The following is an 18,538-nucleotide window of genomic DNA, read 5'->3' as shown; positions in this document are numbered from 1 at the left end:
GCCAATTAAAGCAAAAGAAATGTACTGCCACCACTCAGGAAACGTCATTGCCAAAAGGAACCAATAAGGAAAAATTGATATCTTATTTATTGTGTGTCTTTTCTCAAAGTACAAGAATTGAAAAGCTCCTTTTGGTGTGTAGCTCACCTTGTTCCTGGCAAGGACATTAGCTCCTGCTTTGACAAGCAGCTTAGCTGATTGGCTGAATCCATGCCAAGAAGCTTCATGAAGAGCTGTGTTCCCATCCTGGGGAGCAAAACAGAAAAAGTTATTTTATAGAAAGAATTAAGATTATTTACTTTACATGCATTGGGCATCACCGCCAAAGAAATGCCTCTTGTCAAACTTTGTTATAGTGAAGGGAACATTCTAAGCACTCCACCTTAGCATTGGGCAATTGAACCACATTATTCCCTATTTTAATTATTATTATCTGTTCCCAAAAATATGAAATCACAGCTGCCAGTTCTTTTGTTGGTGTTGGCCTCCATGCATATTGAGTTCTTCCCAATAACCTAGGATGTCATAATGTATCAGCGGGGTGTATGTGTGGATCCAAGCAGTGTGGCCTTTTGCAACTGACAGATGGAAATGCTGTCAATGCATTTTCTAAGTGCCATCCAAGATTTTTGGATATGGCACTCAGTATGCCAATAACCATGAGATCATATGGCAGATTTATGCTATAATTTTTCAAATTCGATTTTAGGTTCTTCATCATCATCATTATTATTATTTCTTTTATTCATTAAACATAAAACTCAGTCAACTGAACATTTAAAGATGCTACCATTGACTAGTGCTAATGGTTGATACAGTTTGCTGCAGCATCCTAGGTATCAACCAAGTACCTTCTTAAAATATACAATGTTCCTAGTAGCGCAGTTTTTTGCAGTTTTGCTGGTGTTATTGCAGGAAGCTGCAATTTGTTGATGTATCTTATAAAATTCTTGGACATGGTACCAAGTACCCCGATGACAATGTGTATCAGAGTTACATGTTTCATCCATAATCAGGTAATTTCAATGGCCAGGTCGCAGTATTTCCTGATTTTTTTCAGTTTTTTCTTCGATTCTAGCATCTCCTGGTACCGCGATGTCAATAAATTGTATGTTTCAGCCCTGTACAACCGTGATATCTGGCATGTTGTGTTCCAAATGACCATCCATCTGTATTCAAAAGTCCCACAAGATCTTCATCTTCTCATTTTTGGTAACTTTTTCTACTTGTGCTCCCATGACTTTTTGGATACAGGTTGTTGTTGTTGTTATTAATCGCACAGTCAGCCAATTGTTCAGACTGTGTTTGGAATTTTTGTCTACCAACTGAGTCCTTACCAAGGACCTGGAATAGGCAAATCTGGATGTTTGACTGTGTTACATATATCATCGCAGGATGGAAGCAGTTCAAAGTAGATGATGATGATCATGAAGAAGAAGAAGAAGAAGAAGAAGAAGAAGAAGAAGGAGGAGGAGGAGGAGGAGGAGGAGGAGGAGGAGGAGGAGGAGGAGGTGGTGATGATGATGATTTCTTCTTTTTCTTCTTCTACTACTACTACTACTATTACTACTACTACTACTACTACTATTTTCTCCTCTTAGTAGAAGCTTAGCACATCTATTTTGCTTGTTGCTTGCTTGATGTCTATGGTGATTCTCAATCATCCAGATTATGGTTGTCCCAAAGGTGCATTTTTCTTTTTTTTCAAGAGGCAGTTGGACTTTCTGGTTTTTCTTTGAAGACATTTCACTTCTCATCCAAAAAGCTTCTTCAGCTCTGACTGGATGGTGGGGAATTGTTGCTTGCTTTTTAAAGAAAGCTATACAATTCGATAACCAAATTTGGCAATACGCTACTAACATTTGATGGAACACCAAAAAATACAAACAGAGGACCTTGGCCGAAATTGTTACCTTATCTTGCCTGTCCAGTGCACATCCTTCATGGATAAGAGCTGAGATAACATCTGTGTTCCCTACAACAGTCGCCCGATGCAAAGCTGTTTGATCACTCTGCAAAGAGAAGCAGTGATGTTTCTATTTAATGAAGCTATGTTACACACAGTGATATAGAACTTTTCATGGGGAGAACATACTAAGGGACTGGAAAAGACATTCAGCCCACAGATAGGTAGCAAAGATATACTCTAGCTGTAACAGTCACAGGCTTGATTCACACATTCCGCTAAGTTATAGTGTGGTTTAGTTGTTTTTAGTCACAGCAGGTGGCAGCACATGATCAAATTTCGTTGATGGAGAGACTTTTAGGATGAGAAGCTTTCAGAAAATTTTAGAGCAGTAAGTGAGAATGGGAAGTTCTTTAAAATTTTTTAAAGAAAAACAACAAACACAGAGCTAGTTTGGTTTAGCGGTTAAGCATAGAAACCAGGAGATGGTGAGTTCTAGTCCCACCTGAGGCATGAAAGTCAGCTGGTGGAGTTGGGCCAGTCACACTCTCTCAGCCTGACCACCTCATCACAGGTGGAGAAAATAGGAGAAAGGGGGTATTAAGTACGTATGTTCATCGCCTTGAGTTATTTATAGAAATAAAAAAAGGGAAGAGAAAAACCACTTCCACGCCTTTTAAAACTAAAATATATGAACAGCTCACTAAGGTCACCAGGAAAGGACTCAACTCAAGGATCTATTTACTTTAGTGTAAAAACTGAATTCAAAACATTATAGTTTATAGATCATAATGCAGTCCTCAACCTTTCCCATAGAAGATGGTGACAGAGTGATGGCTCTTTAATGAGCTCCTGATTTTCCATTCCTTTTAGTTCTTTTTTTTTACTTTTAATCTAATAATTTGTATTTTTTTTCTTAGTTTTATGCCATTTCTCACCTTCCTTTTATTTTTATTTATTTTTTAGCAAGTAGAATTAATATTTAAATTATTATTATTATTTTAGTAATTAGAAATAAGATGCTTTCTTATCCCGGACTATTGGCATGCTAACTAAGGGTACAAAATTATAAAGCAGGAACAAAAGAAGAACCTGGAAAAAAATGAAAGGGAAATGCAAGCCAGAGATTCAGATTCAGCAAAGACAAAATCCCAAACAATATAAGGCTGAGATGGCCTCTGGGCAACCAAAGATAAAAAGACTTACAGTATATACTCAAGTATAAGCCGAGTTTTTCAGCCCACTTTTTGGGCTGAAAAAAGCCGCCTTGGCTTATACTAGAGTCAGTGAAAAATTTGCCCGAAATGGAGGAGAAAAAGGGGCGGGGCCATGCCGCTGGATGACGCTCGTGTATGGCCCGGCGCCCCTGTGAGTTTCCCCTCCCTCTGTGTCAGTTTGCCGCGCAGCGCGCACCGCACCATCCCCCTCCTCACATTCTAATGTAATGCAGGGCTGTCTTACGATTCCCCTTCCTCCCCCTCCTGCCGCTCTGCAACGATGTCCCACCTCCTCCTTGTTATGGCAAGCAGCCACATAGCGATGTCCCACCTCCTCTGGTACAGTGATCCAATGATAGGAATCACTGTGCCGTGTGTCATAGGAGGTGGGACATCGCTCTCGCGGCTGCACGGGACATCATCATCACAGCGGGACATCAGCATCATGAGGTGAGTGAAGTATTTCATTGAATACACCGCTAGTTTACTGTTTTTCTTTGAAATAAATATCCAAAAACATTATTGGTATCTATTTTTATTTTTGAAATTTACCAGTAGCTGCTGCACTTCTCACCCTAGGCTTATACTCGAGTCAATAACTTTTCCAGTTTTTTGTGGTAAAATTAGGTGCCTCGGCTTATATTCGGGCGGCCTATACTCGAGTATATACGGTATTCCATCTTAAATGCATTGTATTTAAGTCTCCTCTTCTTCTTTCTCTTTTCTTTCAACTTTTAATTCTTATTCCTCATTAGACTGGGAAGTGGATGACCGCCCTTCCTCTGAAGTTTCAATTTCAATTTATTGACATTTGTATGCCACCCACTCCCTTGGGATTCTGGGCGTCTTACAGGCAAGACAAAAAACATATATATATAAAAATTAAAAATAAGAATACAATGGTTAAAATTTTGCACCATGCATACTGTTAGAGTGGGGCTGGATACTAATCAACAGCCCCAGGCCTGCCAGAACAGCCAGGTCTTAGCAGCTTTACGGAAGGCTGGAAGAGTAGTAAGGGTCCGGATCTCAACGGGGAGATCGTTCCATAGGGCCGGAGCAGCAACAGAGAAGGCCCTCCCCCGGGGAGTCGCCAACTGACATTGACCGGCCGACGGCACCCGGAGGAGGCCCAATCTGTGTGATCTTATTGGTCGTTGGGAGGTAAATGGCAGGAGTTGAAATTCTAATAAGTTTTATTTTTTTTATTTATCTATCAAATTTTTAAGACCTGTCTACTTCATAGGCATCGGACAGAAGGGAGGTTGTGCTTTATACCGAGAGTAATTTACATGGAAGCCTGGATTTGGTTGCTAAGAATTGCCCTTTAGCAGCACAAACAGACATTGCTACACATAATCAGCCAGTAAAAAAAATATGAAATCAGCCAGTGGACATATGGGGTGCGGGGGATGACTTTAATGGAAAACTATATTTCCAAGCCAGCTATGAAACTAACTAGCAGCTCATAAATTTCAAAACTTACCTCTAACCCAGGGATCTCAAACTCAAGAGTGCTTAGATCTGGCCTGTGGGGCCACCTTGGAAAAAGTGCTGCTGCCGGCAAAAATGGTGCTTGGGAGGGCCACACGCTGTCCTCCTGAGCTCCATTTTTGGCTGTGATGGCCTCCAACAACCCTTTGCACATGGCCCTCCCAAGCTCCATTTTTGCTGGCAGAGTGTGTGGGCCACTGTGGGTGGCCCCGACATGAGTGACATTGAGCTGGCCATGCCGCCCCCGGCCATGTCCCCCACCCCGAGGTCAAACAAAAGCCTGATGTGGCCCTCAATGAAATCGAGTTTGACACTCCTGCTCTAACCCATGGGCTATAGAGATTTCTTTCCAGTTAAAGAAGCCACTGAGAGAAAACTAATTTTGCAGAGACACGGGATCTTGCTTCAAGCTGCCGAAACTCCTTTGAAGGAGAGCAGGTGGCACAACAGACAAGCAATATTACTTCTCTTTGTTGTAAAGTGTGCTCTAATGCGCTTAGAGAAATCTCCTGCCTTCCCGGCAGACACGGCTCTAAAAGGATAATGCTAACTTTTAGGCAGTTTATTTTCTGCTTTTCAAACTTAAAAACTTTTTAAGCAGGTTTTATATTCTGCCAATACTTTCTTTATAACAGTTGTATCCAGCCCTTGCTAAATTCTGGGAGTAGAGCCAAGCCGGTGAGGGAGGATGGCAGAAGACTATAGCGCTCCTAATCACAACCATCCACTATGTGTAAAACAGAAGAGTCCTTTAACGTCAAGTCAGAACAGGACAAATCCAAGGAAAGAAATACCCTGGATTTAATTAAAGGAAAGATACAGGCTTCAAGTGACTTTTTTTGAAATGAGAAAGTCTTAGCTCAGCTATTTGCCACTGTCTCTCCAAAGAAAACACAACTGATCTTAAGCAACCTTCAAATAGTTAAATTTATGGTTCAGTCAGCCACCATTGCAACTGGGTCTCCTAACACAAGGGTTACCAACCTTTCACACCTCAGTGACCACTAAATTCATAATGTTAAATCCCGTGGGCCACTAATGTGAATTAGTGACAGGATGGGGTTCTTCAGGCACTTAGCTTGTTAGCGGAGAGAAGCGCCTGTGGTCAAGCCTAATTTTGCTGTCCATTGCACCTAGGAATCTCAAATAGGGCCAAGAATGAATGTTTGTGTTGTAACCAGCCCAGGTGCTAGATTGGCCCCCTGCAAACTCTGTCTTTTGAGGAGTCTGGCCGAAGTTTCATGCACCGCTCACTGAAGCGCCTGGATTCCCAGGGAGGGAGGGAGGGAAGGGGTGGAGCTACTAAATAGGCAGCTAAACTATGTGCCTGAAGGACCCCATCCCATCAGCAGGTGGGAATAATTGCTTCGGTGAATGAAATCCAGCCCAGGGTCCGTAGTATGAAGATCCCCGATTTAGCGCAATATAAAAAAATGCAAAGATTTTTCTGTGACCACCAAAATTTTCTCGCGGACCACCAGTGGTCCACGGACCACCAGTTGGTGACCACTGTCCCAACAGCTTATTTCCTTCTAGTTGCTCTTCTGAAATGCTGCTAAGCCCAGCCTCTGAGAATACAAAATCCCCAATAAATAAAAAAGGTGTTCCAATCCAAAGCAAAACTATACAAAAGGAAAAAAAAAACAACCAGCGGTTACAGTAGCATAATCTTCATATAACCGTTTGCAAATAAGTCTGTATTTGATGATCTATTACGAGTGGGCCCTGAGAATCTGTCTGAATAATTTACTGAAATGTTTCTATCAGCTGTCCAGCATGGCGATCCCATTCCCCAAAGGTGTGCTACATCTATACCTTGCCATTCATCACTGAAAAGAAAATTTATCTACAAGAGGTATGAATTGGAATGATTTTCTGTTATGTGCCTTCAACTGGATCTAATTTTGCCCTGAGTTTAATGATGCCAGCAGTAGGTGCTGGGCCCACAGGTACAGAGCTTTGAGTAGCAGATTGGAGTTTGGTGAACACTCACTTCTATGAGAAAGAACAGTGACAATCACAATTAAGAAAGAGAAAAGCTGGAGTTTATAATAACTGTGCCTATATGGGAATTATTGACAATATTGCTCCAGCCTCAGAAACAAACTGTCTACCTGAATCTTCATCTTCTATGCAACCATCCCATTCAAAATGTTTTGTCTCAAAGAGATCTATACTAATTGTAACCTGAGGTGTAGCTACTTGGAAAAAATACGTTGATGGTGCTTTGATGAAATCATGTCTGAATTTAAGGTACAAGGAGTCTTTGGCTTATGACCATTTGTTCAGCAACCACTAAAAGTTAAAACGACATTAAACAAATGGTCATAAGTGCAGGGCTATTTGTATTTCACTCCTATGTAGTCCTGTGATCAGGATCTGGCCACTTGGCAACTGGCTCACACAAATGATTGGTTGCAATCCCCTGTGATAACCTGATCACCATTTGTGACATTCCTTGCTGGCTTCCCCAGAGAATCAATGGGGAAACTGGCAGGGAAGGTCACAAGTAGTAGTGAATTATCAGTTCCTACTAATATACATGGGGATAAAATTACACACATATTCTTGTCTGATTTTGACACAAACACTCTTAAGGAAACCATATTCCATTTTTTAAAAAAATGATAGATAACCTAAGAGAAGTTCAATTATTTTTTATTACTGGGCCTTGTATAACTCCTTACTATAAAATAGCTTAGCCTGATTACTAATTCATAACAGAAGCTGACTTGCTCACTCACCCAATAGATTTTTGTGATAACAGTAACTTTAATCAGATCAGCGCATGAACAAAAAACCAGCATTATGCTGACATTAGAGAAAGACAATTTCTGCTCTGGAAAAAATTTCCCTCCAATTAAAAAGAATCTCAAGTCACACAGCAGGAAGTTGCTTTAATAAGCAACACTGATAGTTTCTGCCCACGTCAAAGCAGAAAAGCCTACAAAATAGTTAGTCAGCCCAGCTTTCTGTGGCAATGATGCCTTCACCTGGCGACTGCAATACAAATTATCTAGGACAGAAGAAGGCAAAGAGTTGGATATAAAGAAGTATAATACATTTTTTTTAAATTATGAAAAAAAGAGTAATACAGATGGTTCTTGCTTAATGACTATTCAAAATGGCAATGGTGATGAAAGAGTGGCATTTATGACTGGTCCTTGTACTTATGGTGGCTGCATTCTGTGGTCACGTGATCATTATTTGCGACCTTCTTTGCCCGCTTCGTACAAGTCACATCACTTGGAAAGCTGGTAGGTCACAAATGGTGACTTCGTGACATTGCACTTAATAATAGCAATAGCAATAGCAGTTAGACTTATATACCGCTTCATAGGGCTTTCAGCCCTCTCTAAGCGGTTTACAGAGTCAGCATATTGCCCCCACAGTCTGGGTCCTCATTTCACCCACCTTGGAAGGATGGAAGGCTGAGTCAATCCTGAGCCGGTGAGATTACAACCACTGAACTGCAGATAACAGTCAGCTGAAGTGGCCTGCAGTACTGCACCCTAACCACTGCGCCACCTCGGCTCTCAAATAACAGTGCAGGATTCACTTAGCAACAGGAACCGGAAGTGCTGGAACATCTGTCAGTAAGTGACATGGTCACATGACAACTCTGGGTCAAAAGATGACTCTTCTCTGGCAATTCAGAATGAACCAAATCCCATCGAGTACAATAGCAATTGGAAGCTAGATGTTGCGCTTAATATGTAAATTCTACTGTAAATCTGTGTTAATGTAGAAATAATGATATAAAGATATATAATCCAGCTATCAGAATAAGAGAATAGTCCCCTCTATTCAAGGTAACACTTATTTGGTGCCTGAAATTAATACTCTCATATTTATAAGAAGGGGAAATAGCAACCCAGGTTTTGTTTTGTTTTGTTTTTTAGTGCATGGCATAGATAGCCAGGGAAATCTACAATGCCTTTTAACCACAGAACAGTTCAGTCTTCACTCACTGGAGAAGAGCCTAATGCTGGGGAAGAGTGAGGGCAAAAGAAGAAGGGGACGACAGAGAATGAGGTAGCTGGATGGAGTCACTGAATTTGAATTTGAATTTTTGAATTTGAAAGTTTATTTATAGGCCGCCCTTTTCCCTGGGGGGACTCAGGGCGGCTTACAACTCATGGGGAAGGGGATACAAACAATGACACATAAGAACAATACATAATTAAAGAGAACACAACATTCATACCATTCGGCATGAGATTAAATGGACTCCAGAGGATGGTAGAGGACAGGAAGGCCTGGAGGAACATTGTCCATGGGATCACAATGGGTCGGACATCACTTCGCAACTAACAACAGTTCAGTCTAAAATTTCCAGTTCATTTTGTTCACACATGCACGCTATTCATAGGGCATCACAGGGGGCAAACTAGCTTTACCCCAGGTGGCTAGCAGCACTCGAGGGATGTTGGGTCATCCAGGCTTTCTTTCACTGCCCTGCCTCGCACTGGGGCAGATCAGGTGCTGGCTTCCACTTCCACCTGGAATATTACTAGCTTTTCCCACCGGAGTGGTACTTATTTATCTACTTGCATTTTTTATATGCTTTCGAACTGCTAGGTGGGCAAGAGCTAGAGGCAAATGACGGGAGTTCATTCTGTCACACAATGCCAAGGGCTTGAACTGTGGTAGTACTGGCCATCTCAAGTTGACAAATCCAGTGTCTTTAAGCCACTGTCCACTGTGTTCCCTATAGTAATCCAGTTGATAAGAATACATACTTGAATTATCTTAACCGTTCTTTTTTAATTTATTCGATGATCACCAAAAATAAGGAAAATAAAAGAACACAAAACCAATTAATAAATGAGAATGCAAAAAGCCCGTTGCCAAAACCTTCCTGCATAGTTTGGAAAGTCGGTAAATGCATGCACAATTCAAACATTTTAAACATTCATAGCCAATAGTCCTAACCAAGCTATCTTCCAATACCTCAACCATTTCACAAAAACAAGCAACTCCTCATAGATAATATGTATTCTTCAACCATTCCAGATACTGATCCTGAGATCATATTCATCCAAGGAGACAGAAGCAGTGAAATTTGTATATTGATGACTCCATCTTATGTACGTTTATATATACCATATTTTTGGGAGTATAAGATGCACCTTTTTCTTCCAAAAAAGAGGGTGAAAATCTGGGTGCATCTTATATACTGAATACAGCATTTTTGGCCTCCCGAAACTCCTGTGCATCCTGTTTTTCGCAAAAATGAACATGCAGAGGGTTTTGGAGGCCTGCAAAGTGCTCATGGGGACTGGGGAGGGCAAAAATAAGTGAAAATGGCCCCGTTTTTCACAAAATGGGGGTGCTTTGCCCTCCCAAGCCCCCAGAAGCACTCTGCAGGCCTCTGGTGCATCTTTGCAAAAAACAGACTTGTTTTTGTGAAAAACAGGCTGTTTTTTGCTCGTTTTTGCCCTCCCCAGCCCCAGGAGCACTTTGCAGGCCTCTCAAACTCTCTGCACACCCAGTTTTTCACACAAAAAATGGGCATGCAGAGGATTTGGAAGGCCTACAGAGTGTTCCTGGGGGCCGGGAAGGGAGTTTTTTTAAAATTTACCTCTTCAAAATTTTGGTGCGTCTTATATTCCGGTGCATCTTATAGTCCAAAAATATGGTATTTGTGTGCAACACTGTGACATAAAAATAAAAGGCCAGAGTTTATTTGTGTAAGTCCTCATTTGGGCATCATCATGGTTCGGAATAATGCCTGAGATGACAGTCCTTAAAGCCACTACAACCTGATTTACTAAAGCAAGAATTAAAAATGCTCCCAGAACTCACGGTTGCCTGTGAATGACTTATGTACACGACACTCAGATTCCTTGTTTAGGGATGAGTCCATATAAATGGAAACAATATCCTTTGGCATTTGGGATACACTTCATTCCCCTAGATAGGGACCCCTAGAACACACAGCGGGACTCTACACAAAAGGTAAATTACTTTGTGGAGAAGCATCTAAGTAAATGAGACATGCAACCATGCATTTTTGAAGTAGATCCGACATGCCAGATGGCCAATCCGAATGCTACATGCAAGCTGAAAAGAGTTCTAACCTCTTTCTCTCTTTGCAATCTTCTAGGATCTTTTCTAGCCTTTTTCCTCTGTTTTTTCTTATTTTTTTCTTCCTCGACTTCTGTGACCAGGACCACAGCTCCCTTGACTATTTCTGGGGCGTGTGCTGTATGAACACTCATTGACCAATCAGAGATGGCATCTGGATTCCAATAGGGGCTTGCGGGATTAGCAGGGAGAAGGAAAAAATTACTTCGTGGGGTTTCATAGTCTAGAGAACTGGCTTCCACAGGCTGAAATTCATAATAATCCCATTCAAGGTCACTGGAGGTCATTCTTCAATTAATGATTAGGTCTTTAACAATATGTTAACGATCAACATCTGTAGAACATGAAGTCAGCATTTAAAATATTCTACCACATTTAACAAGTTTCTTAAATCATCTGGCAGAGGACGCTGTAATTATGAGGATACTGGTCACGATGATTTGTTACTTGTTGAGATCAGTAGCTTGAGATAGGTATATATACCAGATAATAAATACATGTTTTATAGTTGGATATCTACAAATAATTACTTCTAAGACTTAATGTAGGGGTGTCAAACTCGCGGCCCACAAGCCAGATGCGTCACGCACTGGCCACGCCCTCCCCTGGTTTAGCGAAGGGGGGAAAAGTTATGATACGTAAAGTTACGACAACGTGATAGCGCGAGTTTGACACCCGTGGCTTAATGGGGGGGGGAATCAAAATAAAAGACAGCCTCTTGAAAGTTGATAGTGTTAGTTATCTTGGTTGCTGCAAGACATCATTATTACCATACTTATGGGCAAATGTGGGAGTAGCATTGCTGAGCCATGACAGTCCTCACTCAATTTGTATGTCTCTGGCCCAATAAGTGCCACTCACTTTGACTATCCTACAGGATTGTTCTAAGGATACATTTGAGGGAGGAAAAACATGTACATGAAGAAATTGTTGAGTAGAAAATACAATTAATGAAAGAGAGTCCAAATATGTATAACTAATCCACTAAAGTCCTGATCTAAAAGAACATAGATATTTGTGCAACACTATACTTTATCAAAAGCAGCAAAGTACTGGGATGCTACAGAAAAAAGAGAATGTCATTATTTAACCAAATAAATAGTAATCATTTTCAAGTTAAGATCACTTGAGTATCTTCATCGATTAATTAACTTTTGATCTAAGCTCAACAACATGGCTGGAAGAAATGCTACCCAGATTTAATAATAATCGTGGCATGACAAAACCGCGCCCGATTAAACCGCGTCGCTGACGTCATCAACAGGGCGACAACAGCGAGCGCGGAGAAAGAAGGGTGCTTTAAATAGCGCTTTGAAAGCAAGCCGATTCAACTTAAGGTAAGGGTTAGGTTTAGGGTTAGCTTTAGGGTTAGGTTTAGGTTAAGGGTTAGGGTTAGGTTAAGGGTTAGGGTTAGGTTTAGGGTTAGGTTAAGGGTTAGGATTAGGTTTAGGGTTAGGTTAAGGGTTAGGTTTAGGGTTAGGTTTAGGGTTAGGTTTAGGGTTAGGTTTAGGATTAGGTTTAGGGGGGTTAGGTTTAGGTTTAGGGGTTAATTTTAGGTTTAGCGTTTACAGCGTGCTTCTGTCTCCGCGCTGTTGTCGCCCTGTGATGACGTCAGCTACGCGGTTTCGTCAAGCGCGCTTTAGTCGAATGCAGTTTTGTGGTGGAACCAATAATAATAATAAAGATTCTGTAACTACTATGGACAGTAACAAAACCGCCATTTTTGTATATATGCATTCATTATTTTTGTAAAGTTGAAAATGGCCAAGCTTAATCGACAAAGGGTGTAACTAATCAATCATGAACCCTCTCTTGCCAAAGTTTCTTAGTTCCATGCAGTAATGATATGCACTAATGCATTGCTATAAATACAAACCTCCTTGGACTATGTTTCACCCTTTTAATGCAAATGCCAGGGGTGCAGACATTGACCACTCAAACACAGCCAAACAGAACTTTCAGTGAAAACATTAATTGACATTTTGGCCTCTTCAAAGTAGAAACTCCTCCCAAATGTTTCTCGGGGAAAAATAAATCAGCCTCATCCAATGTCCTTAATGGAAGGGCAAATGCATTTTTTTTTTAAAAAAAATAGTCTAACATGCTTCCAACAGACTAGTCCTTAATCTACCTCTACTCATTTCTTCCTGCAACTACTTAAAAAAAAATATATCTGGGAAACATTCATTTTTAGGCTTTTGAAAAGAACGCCTAAAGTAACTGATCTGCATTGTCATCATACTTGCTAATGCAGGGTGTCAAACTGGCGGCCCGCGGGCCAGATGTATCACACGTAGGTCATGCCCACCCCAACTCTGCAAAGGGGGAAAACGTCACGTGAGGGCAACGTGACGCCGCAAATTTGACACCCATGCGCTAATTCCTCTTGCAGGTTCACCCACAGAAGCTTGGAACCAATTTTTAAAAAAATGTATTTTCCAGGCAAACATAGTTTCCACAGTGAGCCACACGTAGCTGATTCTTAAGATTACAAATATGAAACGCTCCCTGCCAGAATGGTTGTGACTACTCACATCATCCTGAAGATCCACGTCACAGCTTGCTTTGAGCAGAATCTGGACCACATGGAGATGACCTTTGTAAGCTGCAAGATGGAGAGGTGTCCGCCCATGCTGGAAAGCAGAAAATACCAACTGCTGAACAAGTTTTAACACCAAAGGTTGGCACACATCACTGTAAAAGCTATAGTGTACAACATAATTAATTGAAAGGAAATAAAGGAAATGATATTATATTTCCAAGCCCACTGAAACAGCTTGAATCTGTATTTCAGTATTTTAACCACAAAGATGTAATTTAAGTCATTTTACACTTGGCACTTAATAGTCCTCTTTAGGAGCCTCTCAGAATAAAACTATACATATCATTTGAGAATAAGCATTGCTGTAGTGTAGTTTTTAAAAAGATAAATTTAATGCAAGGTGCAAACATTCATATATGCACAATGTGATTGGATTTGACTATGTTTTAAAAAGAAAACAGGAAAAGAAAGATTTTGCGTAAAACAGTGTTCAGACCCCAACCAAGATATGGTGGGAGCAGGAAAATCCACCTTACCCTGATCTCCAAGGGAACTCAAATTTATAAACTATCTTTTATTTATTTTAAAATACTCAAAAGAATTCCAATTCTTTTTCGGGTGCCTTGTTTGTTTTTGTGTGTCTTTGGTGCATGAGTATGGATGTGTATGTGCATGTGTGTGTGCATACATGCATAAGCTTCTAGTCAGTTTTAACCACATGGACAACTCCATGCTGTTTACTTGGCAACATTTTAGAAGTACTTTGACATTACTTTCCTCCTAGAGGTGAGACAGATTGATTGATCCAAAGTCACCAGCTGGCTTCAACCCTAGGACAGAACTAGAACTTCCGTTTTCTCTCTCCTAATCCAGCACCTGAATATTGAACATCGCTGACTCTTCACCCTTACCCTCACAAACAGACTTACTTTCTGCAGACCATTGGTGGTCCATTGAGGTGATCCACCACAGCCTCCTCATATTTATCAACTATCAGCTGACCAAAGCCTAATTCATGAAAATAGACCATTTAATAGAAGAATGCAAGCATTAATATCAATAGTGCCGTTAATTCTCAACGTGAGAAAACTGACAATGTCTGAACTGATTTTGAGTGCAGTTATCAATGGTGAGTCAGCCACTCACACACACACCAACCTCAAGTAGTGCTTGAGAGCAATCTTGCTCACGTTCCAGTTCTGACTCTTCAACAAATGCCTGACATAATTGCAAGTCCAAGTGGTAGGGAAATCCCCAAGTGCTTGCTAGAATCCATTTGGATTCATAAGCACCTAATTGGACCATCCTGATTAATCCTCCCACTCTGAGGAGGACCGGGGTGACAACACATTTCATCTGGACCAGGAAGTGATCTGACTATGGCAAAGAGCTCAAAGCAAAGTCCTTAATTTTCAGTCCACACAAGTAAAAATGAGTTTTTACATATGTCCACTTATGTGATCAGGCAAACCTGGTGGCAAACCCATGGTTACCATGAAGACCATGAACTCCTAAGTCTTTCCCACCACTGACCTGAGGGCATAGAGGCTAAAATCTCCAAAAATAACTGGGGAACTCCAAACAACCCAATCATAAGGTCCAGAAGGCTAGGAAGGAGTCTACCAGGCAGCATGACATATGGTCCATATGTCCCAAATATCTTCCTATAGTTTAACTTTGTACTTCAGAAGGTCATATCATAGTTCCAGAACATTGGCACACCATCATTTCTTTTCTTGGGGTCATGACAAAACCAAGGAATGCAAATATCTGAAATGGCTACAATCACCACTTTTAACTAACAAAATCCATGATATACCCATTCATACCTTCAAACCCTTATATGGCGGCATCTTTATTTTTAGGGGTATCATTACTTAATTTACCTGCAGGGTTACCTCTGTCCCAGAGGTGGGTTCCTACCAGTTCGCACCTATTCAGTAGAACCGGTTCGTCAAATCTACCGAACCGGTTAGAAGACGTTCCACCAGTGGACCCGGAAAGCAGGCCACACTTACAGAAGAGGTTCCAAAAATTTTTGAAACCCACCACTGCTCTGTCCCGTGTAAAATGTAGCTATGACTCATCAAGATCAAAATGCAATTTTCCCACCAATGGTAGTTTTGATGATACATTAAATGCACTACTACTTCCCTTGATTCAATCATGCTTTTCCAATAACTGTCATTAAAGCAACCGGTGGGCCAAATATAAGCCATACATTTCTCTCTTGGATGACCAAGACTTCACATGAGTTGTTGTTAATCAAGAGGGAAGACAATTTAGATGGTTCCCAATGTACAGTACCTAATAATATCATCTCATGCTGAGGTAAAACTAGATGAGGCTTTCGCATAATGTCCGTGATAAAATTGCTAAAAAGGTTATTTATGCCTGCATTTCCCTCTCCACCAAGATTTATAGGAAGGTGAGTTCAGTTACAAAATAATTTATAATTTGCTGACTGGATCAAGGACATCGGCAAAGAAGCATTTTGCTTGACTGGATAAAATAACAGTCCATTTCCCAAGCCTTCAATTACCTTTCTTTATCCTTTCAATTATCTTCCAAAGAAAGAAGGAAAGGGCCTTGCCTAAAAATACCTAAACAGAAGGCCCAGATGGTGATCTCTTTCTTACTATATGTTTTGAGTCCCGAATATGTACTGACATATAAGATCTTATTCAAGACGGCAGTATTGTAAGTAACTAGTTTAGCCAGGCTGACAGCATTGATTTTATTTAGAATAGTAGGTACGCAACTGTTGCCTTTCTTTGGTTTTTCTGTGTTTCCCCTTTTTCCAATGATATCTAAAATATTATTCCAAATATCTAAAGATTTCTCTGCACCAATTTGAAAAGGATAATTCTTATTAAAATCTTCCTTGTGGGTAGAGATGCATTATATATTGTTACAGAATTGTCTCTGTAGTTCAGGATTGGCAGAAGGTCTACTATTTGGTTCTATATTTGAATGATAAAATCTGAAGCACCTTCTGCTCTCTTTTCCTATTTCTGGGATGAACGGAGAAGTCCTTGAAGAGATAATACAGTAAGTCCCCAATTAGATAGTCTACTCTAAACTAAGCCAAGGGACTGCTCTACCATTTCTCATCTTGGGAAGACAGATTTTGCCAGTAAGGCTTTACATCGCCTCCTCCCCCAACTTGTTATAATGTCTTATTCCTGCTTATTTAGACATGATCTCTCAATGAAGATGAACATAATATCTACAGTACTCTGCTGTAGATATACTAGACAGTGGATAATTTTGCCTCGATGTTTACCTCTGTCATTTCACTGCAATCCATCATACCATCTCCCCTTCTGTAAGCAGCATCGCTCAAAAAGCCATTTGGACAGGGATGGGCTTCAAAAATTGAAGCAACAGGTTCGCTGCCCCGTTGCTAAGTGGGCGTGGCCATAGTGGACATGGCCTAGTCAGCCTCCTGCACAACGGTGGGGCAGGACATTTTTCAGCCTCCCCAGGCTCCGGAGGCTTTCCTCGAGCCTCTGGGAGGGCGAAAACTGCTTCCCCCCAGGCTCCAGAGGTCCTCCAGAGGCCAGAAACAGGCCTATTTCTGGACTTCGAGAACTTCTGGTAGCCCCGTTTTTTGGCCTTCCCAGGCTCCGGAGGCTTTTTTTGAGCCTCCAGGAGGGCGAAAATTGCTTCCCCCAGGCTCTGGAGACCCGAAATAAGCTTGTTTCCGGACTTTCGGAACCTCCAGTAGACTGTTTTCCCCCTTCCCTGAGCCTCTGCACGGGCCCTGCATGATGAACGGGCCACATGGAGACTCCTGGGAGGGGAGGAAAGGGGAGGGGTGGGCAGGGTGGGCATGGCCAGCCAGGGTTGGAATTTGGGGGTTCACCGAACTGGGCAGAATTCTAGCTAAAGGATGACTCGAACCCATGCAACCTCCCAGCAGCCCACCCCTGCATTTGGAGATTGTGCAACCTACTTTGGAGCCATGAGATCTTGAAGTAAATTCTAAATCTTAAATTACAGATATTTAAATAATTGGAATGGAATAAAAAATGAAAGGAAGTTCTTAACCTACTTCAACAGCTACCTATGTAGATATTTAGCATGCAGATTAATATGATTATGTATATTTAATACAGGTAATCCTCAACTTACAACAGTCCATTTACTGACCATTCAAAGTTACAATGCCACTGAAAAAAGTGACTCATGACTGTTTTTCACACTTATGACCACTACACCATCCCTATGGTCACATGATCAAAATTCAGACCCTTGGCAACTGGTTCATATTTATGACGGTCACAGTATGGGATGATGTAATCCCCCTACACTGGGATGATGTAATCACCTTTTGTGACCTTCTGACAAGCAAAGTCAAGGAGGAAGCCAGACTTAACAACAACGGTGTCACTAACTGAACAACTGAAGCCATTCACTTAACAAATGTGGCAATTGTACAATGGGGCAAAACTCACTTAACAAATGTCTCACTTAGCAACAGAAATTTTGGACTCAATTGTGGTCGTAAATCAAGGACCACCTGTACACAATTGATCTCTGGACTTTATTTTCATAATTTGTTTAGCTGTTTTTCTTTTTGGTAATTATTTGTTTATTTATTTAGTGTATATCCCGCTTTTATTACTATTATAAATACCTCTTGGCGGTGAACATATCTAAACTCCTTCCTCCTCCTATTTTCCCCACAACATCAATCATGTGAGGGGGGTTGGGATGAAAAAAAGATTCTGGCCCAAATTCATTCAGCCAATTTTCATGCCTAAGGTGGGACTAGAACTCGCGGTCTTCTGATTAATTTGGTCTAGTGCCTTAACCACTAGACCAAATTGGCTCTCTCATTATTCCCAAATAGTAGCCTCTGGTTAGGTTGTACAAAATGTATGTCATCAGAAGTAACAACCTTTGCTTTTTTGGAACATACCATAGCATATTAGCTTGGTTAGTTAACAAGGTTTTACTTCCAACTCATGGCTTACAGTCAAAGAAATCCAAACCACAAAATTCCATTTTAATGAAACCTAAATGCATAATGAGCATGGAATTTCAACTGACAATTGTGCAATACTATTTTACCTGAGAGGGAGAACTTTCTGGCATGTTCTGACTACTGAAAAATGTTAGTACTTATAAACAAATACTATGTATAATTAAAAAGCAAACATTAATACACAAATGAAGTGTCAGAAAATTTGTGTCTTGAATTTCATATCAAGCTATGGGGTGAAATAAAACAATAGAAACTTCTATTGTTTCAGTATTTTGCTGTTAAGCAGATTTCAGATT

General features: G+C 40.8%; 1 protein-coding gene across 4 annotated transcripts in view; it reads right to left on the bottom strand.

The window, feature by feature from the left end:
• ANKRD6 (ankyrin repeat domain 6) overlaps positions 1-18,538 on the bottom strand; it is a 94,814-nt gene that overhangs the window by 19,944 nt on the left and 56,332 nt on the right. For 2 of the 4 annotated variants that reach the window (XM_032216741.1, XM_032216743.1), the window contains exons 3-5: positions 13,242-13,340; positions 1,914-2,012; positions 148-246 (exon numbers count right to left, since the gene is read on the bottom strand). In XM_032216741.1, coding sequence (XP_032072632.1) covers positions 148-246; positions 1,914-2,012; positions 13,242-13,340 — 297 coding nt within the window. Of the gene's footprint in view, positions 1-147; positions 247-1,913; positions 2,013-10,700; positions 11,042-13,241; positions 13,341-18,538 lie in introns of those variants that run through there. The other 2 variants (XM_032216740.1, XM_032216739.1) reach the window with 2 other exon arrangements.

This window comes from Thamnophis elegans, chromosome 4 (genome assembly GCF_009769535.1).
Source record: "Thamnophis elegans isolate rThaEle1 chromosome 4, rThaEle1.pri, whole genome shotgun sequence".
Lineage (NCBI taxonomy): Eukaryota > Metazoa > Chordata > Lepidosauria > Squamata > Colubridae > Thamnophis > Thamnophis elegans.
The sequence above is the reverse complement of the archived record's forward strand: the minus strand, read 5'-3'. Positions and strand labels throughout refer to the sequence as shown.